Genomic DNA, 18,550 nt, shown 5'->3' with positions numbered 1-18,550 from the left:
GTTGGGGGGGGCCCTAGCTGTGATGCTTGCCAGGGCACCGCATGGGTGTTGACCGGCTCTGCTCCCCATCCATTCAACACGTATGAGGATCTCAGGAAGCAGATTGCGACAGACCAGGAACAAATATGAAGCAGACCTCTGAGGTGAAGAAGCGTTTATAGCTTCGAGCGATCTAGATAATCCGATCCTTAACTTAAGACACTTTGGCACCAAGAACCGAGCCATACCCGAGCCGTACCCGAGCCGTGCCCGAGCCGTGCCCGAGCCGTACCCGAGCCGTGCCCGAGCCGTGCCCGAGCCGTGCCCGAGCCGTACCCGAGCCGTGCCCGAGCCGTACCCGAGCCGTGCCCGAGCCGTGCCCGAGCCGTACCCGAGCCGTGCCCGAGCCGTACCACGAACTTGTACATTATGCAAACCGCGTGACCAAACTGAGCGGTGGCATCACCACTATCTGATTGGTCGAAATTATTGGTGGAGATTGCGCTGATCTTTAAATACATGCTTTATCTGAAGGAAAAGCAGGCATTATTAGTAATATCACACTTCATGATGCATTAATGTATTCCCAATAACTAAGAACCTCCTATTTAAAAAAGTACCATAGATCAGCTGTGAATGGACTGTATTTGTAGTGTTAATTCCCCTAGCTCTTCATGCTAACGTAACACAGCGATATTCACCGAGTGCTAGCAGAAATTATCACGTTAAATCGTTATTTACACCATGTGAACAGTAAATAAGCGCCGTTTTGGTTTACATCACTTTCCAGACCCGGCAATGCCTTTAACAACCCGACGCGTTTGCAGTGGAAAACCGAAGCTAGTTGGAGCCGCACTGTAACTAGTGACACCTTACAGTGCAGCTCTGCTCCTATATGCCAGTGGAATATGGAAGTACTGTTAATGAAATGATCGGCCTATCAGAAAGCACAATTCAGGGACCCTGAGTACCTCAGCATGCTAAAACAATGATATTTCAGCTTCATTTTCAAAATTGTGTGTATGTATATATATATATATATATATATATATGATCAATGTTCAGTTCACGATCAGTGTCAGATACAACACTGCATTTGCGCTCTGTTTATCATATCAATTTTTTTTTGTTTACAGTAATACATACTACAGGGCTACAAAGGAATTGTTCAATGCACATTGAAAAAAAAAGAATGACAGCATAGGTGTGCAGCTGTCAGGGGGTCGATGTAACAGTGGGAATCCAGACGCCAGCCCCAGCACGCCAGTGTTCAGCTGAACCCGGTGTTCAGCGGTATCTCCTGGCCCTGGAATGACAAGCTGGCCCCTACAGTTTTCCTCAGTTCCTTTCGGTAGTTCCTCTAAACCGTATAACCAGCAAAATTAAGTGATACATTAATAGCTTTCATTCATTTTTCAAGCAGCAGTTTTCTTGTTACCTGATTGGTCAGTGACACCGAAATGTGAAATCTGAAAATCAGCGTCCACAGACATACCAGACAAAACGTTTAGTCATGTTCTCAACATAACACTATACTGTGAAAGTATTTTAGGAATTGAAATTGATCAGTTGTTACTTAATTACTTCACTAATTAATTAATGACACCATTTCTCGATAGCCAGCTGAATTTGCTTGTACACCAAACCTCATTTATATTATAGAAACCATTACAAGGTTCTATTACACTGGTATGTTCCACAAGACAGGAATGCTGCAACATCTGAGACATTTGCAACTGTTTTATTTTTTTAATTATGTTATATGTTACTGCAAACATCCATCCATCCATTTTCCAAATCACTTATCCTACTGGGTCACGGGGGGTCCGGAGCCTATCCCGGAAGCAATGGCCACGAGGCAAGGAACAACCCAGGATGGGGGCCAGCCCATCGCAGGGCACACTCACACACCACACACACACATGCACACCTACAGGCAATTTAGTAACTCCAATTAGCCTCAGCATGTTTTTGGACTGTGGGGGGAAACCGGAGTACCCGGAGGAAACCTCACAACGACATGGGGAGAACATGCAAACTCCACACACATGTAACCCAGGCGGAGACTCGAACCTGGATCCAGAGGTGTGAGGCAACAGTGCTAACCACTGCACCACCATGCCGGCCCCTCACCCTAACCACTGCACCACCATGCCGGCCCTACTACAAACATGTACACAGTATTTTAGGTGTTGGGAAGAAGGCCAGTTCTATCATGGTTGTCCTGTTGCTTCTGTTGGTCTGGCCTCCTGTTTTCATATACATCATATTTAATATCCTCCTTCGCAGCACGTCGAGGAAATTATCCTGCTGCTTGCCTGAACCATCACAAGAATCTGCTGGGGCGTCATCACAGGCAGTATCCGCTGCAGTGAGTTAAGAAACATGGTTGTGTGGCTGGTGACAGGCAATTTCTAAGTTTATCATCGAATAAACCCTCTATTTTGGAACTATTTCCCTCATATTTCACCGCTGAAGGAACCTTTCTGACAGCCGCATTAATATATTTGCATATGATGATTTACACCACGCACTTGCGTTGAAATGTTTTGCGGCATTTAAGTAAACAATCGAAAAGCGAATACTTCATTTTGGCAACATGGCTAATACAGCCGACTTTTGGGCTAATTCAAGGCGAATATACCTAATGCTATAAGAACCAAGACAAAATCATTTGTGGATGAATGACAACAGTGACAAATGATGTTCTGTTGGGAGACACTGACTTAAGGGTGTGCGGGTTTACATATGAGGTTATAAGAAGGACCATTTTCGTTTGAGAGTTTGTCCAAAGTGACTGAGAAAATCTGTAAAACATAATCATGTCCTTCACAATTGCATGAAATTGGGTCAATACTGTTGGGTATAACAACTGTGTAACAGAGAGTTCCGGTAGCTGACAGGGGAACGAGCGCACTTACCCTAAATCGATAAATGAAATGAAGATAAAATACCTCGCCATTGTCCTCACCTTGTGCATCGGAGTCTTCTTTCCAAGGCCTTTTTCAGTCTTTTTCTCCTGTACAAAAACAAATTTTGTGCAGTTTTTTAATTTATGCATTTTTTTTTCATTTAGCTGAAAGCAGATTAGTTAAAAAGTGAAAAATGTCGTGGAAAAGATCACCTCTTTGTATTAAATGCAGCGGCATAGGAACCTGGGACTTGTACCCCCCCCCCCCCCCCCAGTATTTAATTTTGATTTATTTAGCCTCCCCCCCCCCCCCCCAAGAAAAAAAAAGATATTTGCAATGTCCAACTCTCTCCTATGCCATTTATTAAATGTATGATTACATGCATTAACACATGTACTCTCACAAATATGCATCATGATTATTTATCAACAAACTGGGAGCCTTTGCCCAACCCAGCTTGCTTAAGTGAAACCATGACCCCCCACTGAAGGTGCCCAACCACAGTCCCATGCATAATGCTGTCCTTAATGTTGCCCGACCTGCATCAGCGTGGATTTCGGAAAGATTCCCTGTTTTTAGTAAAGGGTGCTGTAGAATTAGTCTTTTTTGTGCATTTCACCGCTGATGTTAGTGACAGAAGCACGGGGGGCAGTTCCTCCGGGGGCTGGTGTGTTACGCTCTTCAGCAGAGTACGCCCTATGGATCAGTGTGTTTCCTTGTTTTTGCCTCCCGGTTATCGCAGGCCGCGGGCAAAAGCCCGACACTGTTTGGTAGATCTTTACTAAGCTGACAAATCTGATTGGCATTTGGCTAAATTGCTTTCTAAGACCCCAAGGGGTTGCTGATTTAAACAATTGAAATCGATCTGAAGGATTGGGGTGAGGGAGTCATCTCTTATTCAAAGTCAATTCCCAGCCGTCTGCAAAAGACTCTGACCCCCTGTTACTGCCCACTGCGTGTGTGTGTGTGTGTGTGTGTGTGTGTGTGTGTGTGTGTGTGTGTGTTTGGGTATGGATATATTACTTTGTGGCAGTATATATTGCAGCGTGATAAAAACCTGTTATTTTGATGTTTTGCGGACCAACATCAGTGCTCCCAAAAGGGGAAACTACGTTTTATAAAAATCTGTGACTGCAATAAAAAAAACTAAGATAAGGGCTGAGTAGGGTTAGGGTTCTCATTGTTGGATTAGGGTTTTTTCCAAGGAAATGAATGGATGGTCCCCACAAAAGGTATTATTACATGTGTGTGTTTGTATGTTTGTGCGAGTGTATTGTGAAAGATGGTGTTCGGAGGTTTGGGTGTTGATGGGCAGCGCAAAACTTGAATACCTTGCATGTGTGTCAGTGTTTAAGGGCAGTTAGTGTGTGGGCTGTGTGGGTCATGCTTTAGTGTGTGTGGGGTACTAGTGTGTGGGTCATGCTTTAGTGTGTGTGGGGTACTAGTGTGTGGGTCTCTGTGTATGTTCTGACACGGTAGGAAAATGGTGCTTCTCCGTCGCTCATTCACAGCAGCAGGTGATTTCCGAAAAGCTTAAATGCAAACCTGCTCCCATTGCTAAAGAGACTTGTTCTGCTCTGCATAATGAAGCTTGAAATGTTGAATTACTTCCTACGAGCTTCTCTCTGGGGTGGACTGGCGAATGGCCCTTTGGCAGCACGACATCCGCAGGTTTTCAGGACCATCAGAGCGGGGGTGTCTTCTGCACATTGGGGGTGGGCTGTAAGGGAGACCAAGACACCCCCCCCCCCCCATCTCAATGTCCATTCGCAGCAGATAGGTGGGTCGATGCCCCCGTGGAAAGCCTTTCCTGGCCAAATTGATCATCATTTAATCAGGCTTTAATCGTGTCAAGATCTGTGGAGAAATGGGAGATGGATGGTCAAGACCCACCTTTTATCGATTCCTGCTTAATGAATGAATGTAAAATTTAAGTGCTCCCCCGCCCCAAACCACCCCTCGCCCCAAAATACCATCACTTCGAGAAAAGAAGGAAAACATGGACCTCAGTTGAGGTCAGTAAAGAGAACATTGCTTTCCGAACATCGCAATCGCTAAAATCTTGAGATGATAACTGCCAGGCTGAGAGCCGTGCTTTCCGGGAGTTAATGGTTTTACTGGAGGAGCAGCAATGCGTTTAACTGAATGTTTCAAGGTCAAGCATAAAAATCTAGAGTAATAGGGCCGTTATTTTCTGTGAGCGAGGCCCTAATATCCGCCTCTTCTTGACTTTCAAGCGTAACTGGGTTCTGTCTAAATTTATGCCAATTTAAGCGCAGATTTTAGAGAAAGTTTAAAAAAGGCTGTGGTGTTGATCTGTATTCCGCTCTCTCAGCGCACACCTTCAGCGTAATTGATTCAAATACCAAGGGCCTAAATCTGTTACGACATAAAAGCCGCAATTTCGCCGGATCCATAATTTTTCGAGATTTCTGATGCTTGCTCATTAAAGCACTCGTTAGGCCTAACGCTTCGTAATTGATTTTCGGGCTTCCTGCACAGTCCCGTTGGGAGAGGACTTTCAAAAAGTCAAATCCTTCACCCCCCCCACCCCTTGTCGCTTTTTTCCCGCGGACTGCTTGCACACTGAGCGCATTAAAAGTCAACCTTCTTCAGGCTTGCGTTTAATGCGGGGTGAAGAAATTATGCCTTCCGTGGAAGTGTGGGTACTTTTTTTTTTAATCCTCCCTGACAGACATTGGAAAAGAAACACCGAGCCTGACATTAACTAGCCCCCATTTGTGATGTCCAACCATCCCCCCCCCCCTGCTTTTCCCAACAGCGCTAAGGGACAACAGGATCGAGTTGGTGCGTGCATCATGGCAAGAGCTAACCATCAGCATCAGCGAAGTTACGCTGCAGGACGAGGGCCTGTACACCTGCTCTCTGTTCACCATGCCCATCAAGACGGCCAAGGCGTACCTCACCGTTCTGGGTGAGTGCTCTGCAGAGCCCCCTGGAGGCCAGAAGAGGAGAGGTAGAAGGAAAAAAATATATAATTTTATAGAATCAAAGTTTAAAGTGCAAACCGTCATGGTTACTTATTTTAAAATGGGAAGTAGGCAGGTGGGTTTGAGGAAGTGAATAAATGGCAGCTTCACACCCAGTGTTTGCTGAACGCGTGACGTGCCACTTCCCTAAGTCAATGACGGCCAGTCGGAGAAGGATGCAGATGGAGACGTTTATTGTCACTAATTTTACCCACAACAGTTGCAGAAATGTGACACGTGCTGCTTACAAAAAGCAGTAGTGAATATTTATAGTTTCCTGCCTCTGTCTTTGACTGCTTCCAAGAAGGACGGATTCACAAGGGTGAGAAATGTCCTATGTTGTACTACTGTACTACTTCTGATTGTCTGAAGCCAGCGTTGGCCTTGCATTGTGTATTTGAGGCCTAAGTTGACGTGAGTTATTTCCACTGTACCTTTGGAAGTCCCAGGCATAAACACAGGGCAGAAGTTTAACAGCTATCCAAACTATCCAAAAACTTGACTTTTGCTCCAGGGGAAGGTGTCCCAGTCCCGAGAAAAGTGGGGGTGTTTTTTTTTTTTTTTTTTTTTTTACTTCTGGTTAGGATTTAATTAACAGGAGCCTTTCAGTCTCCTACCCATCACCAGATGCTGCTTGAAATGGTTCCTGAAGGTGCAATTAGCTGACAAATCAGACAGCGCGCTTTCTCTCCTGCGTCAAGCGAGCATCACCGCATGTTGAGAAACTGCCAGAATTGTTTTTTTTTTAAAGAAAAACAGTCATTTTGTTTGTTTGTATAGGAATGACAGAGCATACTGTTACTCCATTTCCTGTCGCTAAATTAATTAGGTGTCCAATTACCTTGCCTGGTTAGCATGATTTGACATACTCCATTAAGTCCATTAGTACACTGTATAAGACAACTTGCATGAGAAATGATTAAAAACCCACGGTGTTTCACAATGTTCAGCAATTTGAGCAGAAATCGATAAATTGATAACAAAATGGCAAGGCCACTTAAGATCCCTTTCCCTAAAGTAATTAGTGTCAGCTAACAGTTGGAGAGCAAATTCGTTAATGCGTAATTCGTAACTGCTAATATTCAGCCGACAAATTTGCACGCGGGCCAGGCGACTCAGTCACAAAAAAAGATCTTCATCTGCCAAATTCCGAGGTTACAGCTCATTTGTGCGGAACAAATCTAAACTGGAAAAACAAAAGTAATTTAGGAGCAACGCATGGTAATGATGCGGCAGGTTGATACCAAATCGATTCCTTGTTGACAGAAAATTTTCCAAAATTATTCCCGAATAATACAGAATAGAAATATATAAACATGAAAATCTAACATTTTGCGCATTTAACCATAGCAGCATAAAGTCTTTTGGTTTCAGAATTCAGTTCTCGCACAAATGTCTAACATTTCAGGCAAATAATCGCACATATATAAAAATGTTACTGACGCATCTTGCGGTATATAGATTAAAGGGCCCATATATAATATAGTTTACTTTTTCTAGCATAAACAGTAACACTTTACATTAAGTGCACCTTCATAATGCATTCATAATGCATTCATAATGCATTCATAAGCAGCATGCAATTACACCTTAACATCCTAACATCCCTTAACAGCTGTAATATACATTAATAACAAATATTACATGATTATACAATTATAATGTTTGTTATTATTATATAATGTTTGTTATTAATGTATAATACAGTTATTAAGGGATGTAAAGGTACATGCATGATGTTTATGAATGATTTCTGAATACTTAATGGATACATTATGAAGGTGTACTGAACGTTTTATGAGTGCGATATAAAAGCATTATGAAGGTGCAGTTACTGTAAAATGTTACCGCATGGACTATTCCGTATCTACCTTTGTGTCATTGGCATGGTGACCTTTCACCCTCAGACAGACCCCCAGTGGAGTTCATGGCACTAAAATAGCCCAGTAGCTCTCAGTAAAATGCTTTAAAATTAGTACATACAGATTCCATTGCTATCAAAAGTTTGTCGGCTGACACCCTGCTGTTGTTCCCCCGAAGCAGAGAAGCTAACCTGAATTGTTTCAGTAAAAAAATATATTAAACCAGCATGCTAATTAATCTTGAAGCATTCTCCTAAGAGGGAGAAAGTACAGAGCAGTAATGCTGCATTCCATTTGAACTTGTAACTCGGAAATTCTGAGTTACTAGTCAGACATTTCAACTGGTACACCCCCTGAAGTCGGAAAAGTCAGAAGAATCGATACAACCCCGACCTCAGACTTCAAGATGGCTGCGCCCTTTATCGACAGAAAAAAGCCGTAGTTTTATACTGGTTATTAGCACTTTGGCTTATTTGTGGCTCATTAAATCGGTCGTACACACAGTACTGTGCAAGAGATACTGTATCACATAATGTGATGTTATCAGCTATCAAATGGCTAACAATTAACTAGGCTACAACTGGGGCCTGATTCAGAAAGCAGGATTTCTTGCTTAGCTGGATAACTTATCAGATTTAAGGTCATCTGGGCTAAATGTAAGTGAACGAAGATAAAGCCCATTTTAACTGGGATACCTTAAATCTAACAAGTTGTCTGGCTGAGCAAGAAATGCTGCTTTCTGAAGCAGGTCTCCTGTCCTGCTGAATGCCTTTCCGACTTGTGCTGGCACATGTTCGACTTGAGTGTGACGTCATTCCCAGCTCCGAAGTGAATGGCATGCAGCGTAAGCTTTGACCCCTTTCTGCTGTCATCGCTCCTTCACAGTTCTCCACCTAGTGGTTACAGGACTTTACACAGGTAGTTCCAAGGTTGACCACAATTCATTGTCTGTCACCCTGTTTGGCATTTAGAATGAAGTCATCAATTTACCCAGCCTCTGTTCCCAAACCTTGGCTTCCTACATAACACCTGTACAAGGCAGCAGCCTAGTGTACCACACTGACTTCAGTCAGAACCAATTTGGTTCAATAAAAATATTTTTTAAATGCTCCACTCAAAACCATCACAAATAAAACGCAAGCAGTCCAGAAAATCGAAACATCCTCCGATTCTTTTAATTCCGAGGAAACCAACCTTTTTATGTTAACCGCAGTGCACCTTTCATTGTCAGGAGGTGTCATCGCATTTTATCTGAGAGAACATTTATTAACTTTCAAAACAATGGGAATCTTTTTATACCCCAAGCTCCAGTCACACGGGGGGAGGGGAGGGGGCTGTGTTTATTAACCTTAGTGGCGGGTATTAAAGCAAGCTGAGTGGAGCATCTGTTTGAAAGGTTTAGAAAGTCAGCGGTACAGACACCTGCTAGGGGGCAGCTTTTCCTGCAACCTGTTTATTTAACAATAATAATAGTTTTTCTGTTGTCTGTGTGCTTTTAAGAGTGTTTCCTTTTTTCGTTTAAAACACTTAGACAAGTCCCCTGCCGATTGGGAAAAAATGAAGCAGACGTGTAATGCGATTTCCTCAAGTGTGGCTCTAAAACTTCTTAAATTCTCATTCTGGCTTTCATTGTTGTTGCAGGTGTAAACATGCATATAGCTGTTTTCATTCACTATGCCACAAGCAAACTAAAACAGATTATTTATTCACACAAAGAATCTACAAGTAAAATAATTCAATTTTCAACAAGGAGTAAGACGAGAGTTCTTGACGACCCATTGGATAGGTTTACTGTAGCTTCATAGAGTCGTACCAGACGACTTATGTGATGCAGATGAAGGTGTCGCATCACTTCTACATCGCTTTCAGCAAAAGTCACTGCTAAACAAATAAATGTAAATGTAAGCAATGTCATTTCTGAGGCTTCTGTTTGTTCTCAAAACGAGTGACATTTTCAGTTCTGAACTTCCTAAAGCGTTGCTGGAAGGACGTCTATTCCCACTTGACAGGAAGTAACTGTAGGAAAAATAAACAGAAAACGTCAGACAGGAAGTAACTGCACATAAGGGAGATGGAAAATTTCAAACAGGAAGTAACTGCACGTAAGGTTGATGGAAAATTTCAAACAGGAAGTAACTGCACGTAAGGGCGATGGAAAGTTTCAAACAGGAAGTAACTGCACGTAAGGGAAATGGAAAATTTTGTACAGGAACTAACTGCACCTAAGGGTGATGGAAAATTTTGAACAGGAAGGAATTGTGCATAAGGGAGATGGAAATTTTCAAACAGGAAGTAACTGCCGTAAATGAAGATTCTGAGAGCCGCAGTCGAAAAATGTGCCGGAAACAGAAACAGGGAATGAAAGAAAGGAAACAAATGCTGGAAAGATGTGGCAAATATCCGACAGGAAATAACTGCTAGAGAACAAGAAGGAGAGAAGGCAACCAGGAAGTAACTTCTGGAGTGCAGGACAGAGGGAGCAGTGGCAGAGCTGCCTCTCTTTGACTCACCCCCTTTGCTCGCTTCGCAGTGGGCCCCCGTCAGCCAGGGATGTCAGCCAGCTTTCACAGACAGCCTCTCTGCTTTTTCTTCTGCACCGGCACTACTGAGAGTCAGTCAGCTTCTCACAGGGGTTTGCTGGAGTACAGAGAAACATGGAAGCGGTGGCCAGATGCTGGAGGCACTTTTCCAAACATAATAAAACCGGATTGACGTGCGAGTGCATGTTTATGTAAATGAGGCATGTGCGATAATTGTATGTCTAATCAATATACCTAATTACACTGATTAAATAAATGCATTCAAAATTCATCCTGAATATATATTCTGATATATTATTTCTTTGATTAGCTAAACTAGCTAAGTACAGTTTCATCTCCTTCAAGTTGCGTATTTGACGTCTATTTATTTTCCATTAACACGTGTAAATGAATGGTGTTAAATCAGTGTTCAGTGTTGACAGATTAGCATTAAGCACGTGGTAAAATGATCATCGATGAGATCTGTCGCTGCACGCATCCCTCCCGCTTTTGTCGTGCAGGTGTCCCAGAGATGCCCGAGATCGACGGACTCACTAAACCCGTCAAGGAGGGCGACCACGTCACGCTGACCTGCATCACCTCCGGGAGCAAGCCAGCTGCCGAAATCCGATGGTTCCGCAACGAAAAGGAGATCAAAGGTGGGGCACTGAAGCAAGTTGAGCTGGACCAAACTGGGCCAACTTCATGAAACCGACCAACTCTTGTGGTTAATGGTGTTGTGGTGTAATGTTCCTAAGATACGACACGGTTGTGTTGATAAGCTCCTCCTGGAAACTCGTCTTCATCATGTAGTTCAGTATTTTTACTTAGCTGTCGTTACAATCTAATGATTGTCTCCTAACAAATCTCAATATTTAGACAACTGTTGTTAACGAGGCAGCCATTTTTTGCGTTGTCTAAGGAGTCCATTAGTAAGTATTTGATTTTTAAATCATTTCATCTTGTTTCTTTTTTTTGTTACCTTCTGACTTTTCATAACAAATAGGTTAAGTAGGTGATACATGTACTAACATAAAATAATTGAATTATCTGTCCAGAGCAGATGACTTCCTTCTAAAAACTTCCTACCAGCCTTCTAAAAATACAGTCTGTTCTAATTAGTCGCAATAACACCATTTTGCTTGGGCAATTATCGTCTCTCCAGTGGACAGTACTAGGGGGAGATGGGTTCTTTAGAGTGTTACGCGGATAAGAGGAAGTGATCCTTGGGTCACCTGTATTCCTGTGACACGTCGGCGTGACATTTTTGCTGAAATATCTGTCAGGAAGGAAAGGTTGGAGAAAAACGAGGATTTGTCTCGAATCTCTGCATTCAGAAAGTGGGATCAGCCGGACTCCGAAACAATGAAATGTGAGATTTTGCGGGGGGAAAAAAGGATATGTGTGTAGTTATTGTGTCACTTCAGGCTTACCATTCCTGTCAGAGCTGCAGTGATGTCGTCCTTTTGTGACAACTTGACTGTAAATGCTTCCAAGCAAATTATAGTTGCGCAAAGCCAGGCCATCACGACTGCTTTTATAGTCACCGCGACTGAGACTGTTCCCGTGGTGTCAGTCATATCTCATTTTGCAATGTGGAAACTTTATCAGACGGGAATTAGTCCTAACAGGGGGCTGGAAAACGGACTGCGGGGTTTTGTTTGATTTTAATCAACTCTCGCTTTCCTCAAGTCAAGCTCATGATAAGACCGTAAGCTGTCAGATATGGTCACTGGGACTCGTCACTCTGTTTTCCTTTAAATGCATTTGTTTGTTCTTGGTAATTTCGATTAAAGGATTGTTGACTCAAAAGATGCGGAAAGTCAACAAAATAATCTCATTACAATACTTTGAGCCCTTGATTATACGCCAAAAAAAGGCAATTGTCTGAGTCTGACCTGTCATTGATTCAGGATTTAACATCATGATTTTTAGACAGCGAAAGGAAAAAAAATAAATAAATAAGGTTGTTGGCAAAGTTGTCCTTGACACCATAAACCTAATTAAATACCTGCTACTTGAAAACACCAACAGTATCCTTTAATTAAAATTAGAACAGTCCTAATGAAAAAACACATTTTTCAAATGCTAGACAGTTCTTCTTAGTCACAGTGGACAGATTGATCATTATAATCATTGGGAACAAAACATTGTGTAAAGATGGACAATTGTAATTGGTTATTTATTTGGATAGGATACTTTTGAGGTATTAGTTGTCTAGTTAAACACATCTTACAGAATCATTCATCTTATGTATTAATTGTATTTCATTGAATCGTGTTTTCCAGCGATTCAGAAATAAACAAAGTGAACTGGGGCTACTGGTTATCATGCTGTAATGAGGTAACTGACCCCCTCTTATCCTTTGTGTCTGTCCGAGTGTCGTCTTTGTAATTAAAGCGGAAAGTGCCAAAGCACCATCCCCGTCCCACTCTGCTGGGGGGAACGTCCCTGTGCGTTCTGGTGTAATGAGCGCTTACACACAGGCGAGACCGCGACAGAGTTCGCCCCGTCCACCGCGAAACTGTGTTACGTAAAGCTGCACTGCGCTGCACTGCACTGCACCGCCGGTGGCGTTCCCACGCGTCAGTCCTAAACGGTCAGTCTTCAGTCGTGAATAGACAGTGTTGCCTTGGTCAAGGCCGCGTGCTGGAGTTTGAGCTTGTGAAGGTGCTCCGAGGAACCGTCACACCCTAAGGCTGGGGTGAGAACGCGGGCTTCCTCACAGACACCACCTTGGAGGAGGACAACCTGGAAGGTAGCTGAGTAGCCTCAAAAAAGAAGCTAATAATGGTGCTTAGACCTAATTTTCCCTGCCAGAAAGAGTGCTAAGACTCGTAATTGGGGCTATGTTCTCTCAAACGAGCCTTTCTGAGGGGACGATTCCAGATGGCTATTTTGTGGAGTAAGTTAGACCGTGTCTTTAAAAGGTAATACTCAACTGTTAATCTCAGAAATGACATACACACACTTGCGCCTGGAGAACATTTGAACATAGTCATGATAGCAATCACTTCCATTTATCTGAAAAAATGTAAGACTTGTAGCTCACTTCCCCTTCGTCACAGGTAAATAACTATGATTAGGTCTGTAAGTAGCAGGAATGGGGCAGTTCTGCTCAGTGTAAAACTGCTTTAGCTCAAAGTCGACCGTGTCGAGCATTGTCTTGGTCTGCAATGGGTCAGTTACAAATGACAAGGTTCAACACTTTAATCATGTGTTTTAACCACTTCTGTGGGGTCAAGATCCAGGAAGGGGAAAGATCACTTCTGTGGCCGCACAGCTGATCAGATGGCTCTAGAAATAAAAATGACCAAAGACAAAACAGAGATGTTTAATCACTGTAGTGAAAACTGTTAATATTGAGTTTGGGTTTTATTAAAACTATGGAGTCAAAATTGACGTGAATTAGTCAGTGTGAAAGGCCAAATGAAGAGCACATTCACTCATTCCTGGGATACATTTTCAAGAATTTTTTTGTGGACTTAATGGGTTTGGAAAATTTCACGTTAGTCCTTTGTTGTATCACATGAGGATTGAGTGACATATTATGAGGAAGCCTGACCCTCACTGGTTATCTCATCTCAAAAACAACAAAAAATTGACCAATTTTTGGAAACTTGCTCACCAGATGTGGTTTCACATTGGACAGAGGGGAGATGGTCCCGTTTTGATGGCCCACCTCCACACCTGCCTATGCCTGACCGTCTCACACTGTCAGAGACTGAGCATTGGGGGTCCTTAAAAGCAGTGATATACGTACTACACTGTGTCTCACACTCAGAACTAAAAGCTACATCTCTCACTCGCGTCTCCCACAATGCTTCTGCTCAAATCTGACTATCACCACGCCAACATCTTCAACTCCTCCTTTGTACTGAGGGGATTGAGACGTCCTTTGAAAGCGAGTGATGGCGGGAGCGACATTTCACCCTCTGCAGGCGTGTTTTTGGGAGCCGGGTTCCATTTTAATGGCAGGGCTGTCTGCAGTGAGATTGTTGCTTATTCGAGGCACTTCATTCCGATACGTTGTCGCAGACAGTGAGAAAATAGCGAGGGCTATGTTTGCCGCGTCCAGCGGTTCGCAGGTCTGCAGTGCAAATGGGAAAGCAATGTGAGACAAACGCCGGAGCTTTTCAGTGCTGCTGTGGATTTGTCCTTTGCCATAGCATGACTGAAACTGACAGCTGCTAGAAGGAAGTTTGCAATTTCAGCTGCAAGTTGAAGTTTGGAAGCCTGTGAATAAAATGCAGTCTTTTTGCCTGCATTAAGCCCTCGATCTCAGCAACCAGCGTGCTGACAGATGCGGTAGCCCCATGTATATTTATGTACTATAGAGCGCAAACTGAACATTTCCCATGAAAAATGCAATCCCAAATCCTCAGAGTCATGCTTCTGATGTGAATGACACATGTATCATAATTCCGTTTTCCGTCACATTTGAACCCCATGCTACTGACGACAAATCTCTTTGGAAATTGTGGTTTTAATAACGATTTACCACACTTTTCACTTTGGAGAAGTACGCTCAGAGGAAGTGAACGTCCGTCCCTCGCCATGGCAACCCACACGTCGGTCCTCAGCATTGCCTGAAACGCAGGTCAGACACTGACGTAATATATTTATACACAAAAAAAAAGCACCGCAATGGGAAAAATCCATAAGTGGGCAAGAGCTTGTCACCCGGTAATCCATGATGGAAGCCCGGGCGACTTTAAAAATAAAGGTTAGAAAAGATTTGCATGTCAAGAAAGGTTCAGTGATTTATGTCCATGCAGGGAATCATTATGTAGCATGAGTGATGGTTTCTTTCCCAGCGTTCACGGCCTGAATAGGGCGGCAGAGCTCCATAGAGGATGCTAACGCAAAGACACAGACTCTGTAGCATCTCTATCAGCTGAGTCAGAGCAAAGCCACACAGAGGCGAGTTCCCGGTGCGACAGACTAAAGCTGACCATTACGATAAGGGCTATTCAACTCCGACACAATGGCTAATTCGTCTCTGTGACATCTTCGGTTGTTTGTCATTGTCGCTGCTTATTACTGACATTCGGTAACACATGGGTTATGTCAGCAGTATCGCACTCCTGAAAATGGCTACAGCAAGTTTGCATGACTACAGAAGATGCCTATTTGTGGGACAGAGGTCCTGACTAGCAGGTTATAGCCAACGAAGTTATTACACTAAAGAAAAAGTCATTTTAAGAACATAAGAACTATACAAACGAGAGGAGGCCATTCGGCCCATCAAGCTCGCTTGGGGAGAACTTAACTTATAGCTCAGAGTTAAAATCTTATCTAGCTCTGATTTAAAGGAACCCAAGGATTCAGCTTGCACTACGTTAAGGGCGAGAACCTAAACACTATGTGGCAGAAAAACAAGTAAGCTACACCCTGAAGTGCTATACCTGTGTGTTTGTTGCAGTGTGACATTTTCTCTAGCCATTGTGCAATCTCCTAACATTGAAGGAGTTCCTCACCTGTGCCACAAAATATGCTAAATTATATAAGAACGCTTGGAGCAGAACTTTATTTATTTGCTTGCGAGTTTAACTTGAGGAATTGAGGATTTATTTCCAGATTGATGCAGACTGATTATGTAACAGTTTGGTTAGATCAATGGTATAAGCTTTCAGCTCTTTGAAGTAAGTGTTACAGAGCCCAAATGCTGCTGTTCACACTACATATTCCATGGCGTTAACACCAGTCTCTGCCTATTCCAGTAGGATTAGTGGGAAATTCACCCACCACCACCACCAATTATGGTGCCCTTAGTAATGGTTTTAGGACTAAATCTTAAGCACAGTACAAACCTTCGGGCCGACTAGGCCTGAATGGTAACAAGACTGTTGACCACACTGGGAAACTCCAGCAGAATCTGCCTCAGATGACTGTCCAATTTACTGACATTTTCTTTCTCTCGCCACCTTTTTTCTCTCTCATTACGGGGCACTTTCTTAGCAGAGAGCGCGCCTGGATGGCCCACAGGCACATGACTAACGGAATAGGACTCAGACCCAAGGTCCTTCCCTTGGAATGCTGGGAATGTAGCTGGCAGAGAAAGGCCAACGGTGACACATCGCTTCTTCAGCAGCAGTGTATGCAAGCCTGTACTGCAGCAAGCTCTCATTCAAAGGGGAGAAAACTAAATTCAATCCCCAAGTGTTTCTGATACATAAAGAAGTTTGTATACACACACACACACACACACGTTTGTATTCATATCTTTGTGGGGACTCTCCATTCATTTCTATGGGAAAATCCCTAATCCCAACATGACACCCTTAACCCCTACCAGCCCTAAGCTTAACCATAAGTAACCAAACACAATGTGATACTTTTGGCTTTTTTAGTTTTTTTGATTTTTTTTTTTATTACATATTTTTATAAAAAGTTTCCCCTTGTGGGGCCCGGAAAAATGGTCCCCACAATGTCAAAATAACAGGTCTTCATCACTGTATCACAGTGTTTTTTATATATACATATATATCTCTGACACCCCCCTGCCCCCACCCACACACACACACACACACACACTCTGAATCAAAGGGTATTAATATGAAGTGGATAACCCTTAGTTGCTGTAATAGTCTGTACTCTCTGGGAAGGTTTTCCAGTAGATGTTGGTTGGATCATTGCTGGTGGGATGGATTTGCTGCCGTTCAGGTTGGGTGTTGATGTTGGGTGATCAGCTCCCTTTCTGTGACCTTGTGCCACTTTGCAGCTGAACTTGGTCCCGCTTCACTTGCAGTTGATCAGGGCAGCTCTATCAGAAGAGCAACGTGACTGGACCGGCTTGTTGGAAAAGTGTCCCCTGGTATCCAGTCACAGTGCTGGGTTGACTAACCTGTTTTGTATGACCAGCCATTCTGCTGCCATTGTTTGATGCTGGAGATGCATGGCTGTCTGCTTAATCATACAGTACACCTCTATGTCAGCAATAGGCGACTTATGTGCTCATGGGTGGCCCAACACTTTCATAGTGTATACATGGGACACCACAGTACAATAAAGCTATAAAATTATTGCTTCATGATACTTCTTGAAAATGAGTTTTTACCAATAGCATCCGGCAGATCCGAAGCCCTGGAAGTTTTTTTGTCATGGTGCTGACGCAAGGCTTTGTTTCATACGAGTGATAAGGCCAATCGAGCCGCTGCGATCCCCCGCTCCATCCCAGGAGCCCCCTTCTTGATCCCCTACTCCCTCTTTAATACTTCTTCCAGACTTTTTGTTTCAGCAGAGCGCCGGCAGCCTAACTTTTAGCTTTATCTGTGTATGAAGTCATTTCTCTCATAGAACGTTATATATGCTTAGAATAATCTTATCAATCCGTGATTGGTTGGTGCTCCATCCTACGTTTATTCCCTGCCTTCCTATATAGGACAAGCAGTATAGAAGATGAATGAATGAACGAACGAACGAACGAATGAATGAATGAACGAAACAAACGAACAATCGAACAAAGAAACAAATTAAGGAATGAATCATTTTAAAGAACATTATAGAGTAGGTGTTCATTATGCAAGGTTTGAATGAGGAAATTAGAATTTTTGTTTGTGTTCTTTTTTTCATTCATGGCTCCCATCCTTGTCTCAGTCCCTTCCGTTATAAGTTTAGACCTAACTGGCTGGTTTTTGGTACAGACACGGTCTGCCCGCGGTGACTCACCTGCACACATGTGGGCTCAGCGTGACAGATTTCTAAAGAATGCTCCACTGAGGCTGGAGATGATTCTGCCCAGAACCCATCCCCTGTAGTGACTGACGGAGGTGGACATTTAGGAAGGGGGGGGGTTGGGGGGGTGTACAGAGTGAAAGTCAGAGAGAGAAGGGTGTAGGAGGTTTGTTTTTGCTGTGTCGCTCCTGCCTGTCACATCTGGCCAGTCAGTCTGCCGGGTCCCTGGCTGCTCAGTGCGTGAAGTCAGTCTGCATGGTTTTGTAATGAAGAAGAGCCAAGTAACAGCGTTTTTAACACTAATGGAAAGCATCCCCTGCTTTTATTTGTTTACTTATTTTTAGAACAGAATAGTGATCCTTCATCAGTCCACGGGGAAATCCTCTTGTCACAGACACGCAGAGCTTGGGGGTACAGCAGTAGATTTTGCTGACCGGGGGCAACATTTTTTGGGGCGGGGGAATTAACCCCGTAATTTTACTACCAGACTTTGTGCCCGCAAGGAAACAAACAACTTTCTGGGCTGGTGGGCGGGTGGGGGGGGGGGGGTTCAAACCCATAATTTTAATATGTGGCTGCATGCCTGCATGTGACCATTACAGTAGCGCTGA

At 43.4% G+C, this 18,550-nt stretch overlaps 1 protein-coding gene across 5 annotated transcripts in view; it reads left to right on the top strand.

The window, feature by feature from the left end:
- The window catches only part of cadm2a (cell adhesion molecule 2a), a 319,233-nt gene that overhangs the window by 272,776 nt on the left and 27,907 nt on the right, over positions 1-18,550 (top strand). For 3 of the 5 annotated variants that reach the window (XM_048984507.1, XM_048984504.1, XM_048984506.1), the window contains 3 exons: positions 5,674-5,826; positions 6,186-6,203; positions 10,784-10,921. In XM_048984507.1, coding sequence (XP_048840464.1) covers positions 5,674-5,826; positions 6,186-6,203; positions 10,784-10,921 — 309 coding nt within the window. The remainder of the gene's footprint in view (positions 1-5,673; positions 5,827-6,185; positions 6,204-10,783; positions 10,922-18,550) is intronic. The other 2 variants (XM_048984508.1, XM_048984505.1) reach the window with 1 other exon arrangement.

Source organism: Brienomyrus brachyistius, chromosome 18, assembly GCF_023856365.1.
Source record: "Brienomyrus brachyistius isolate T26 chromosome 18, BBRACH_0.4, whole genome shotgun sequence".
Lineage (NCBI taxonomy): Eukaryota > Metazoa > Chordata > Actinopteri > Osteoglossiformes > Mormyridae > Brienomyrus > Brienomyrus brachyistius.
Note: the sequence above shows the minus strand (reverse complement) of the source record. Positions and strands in the feature narration are given on the sequence as shown.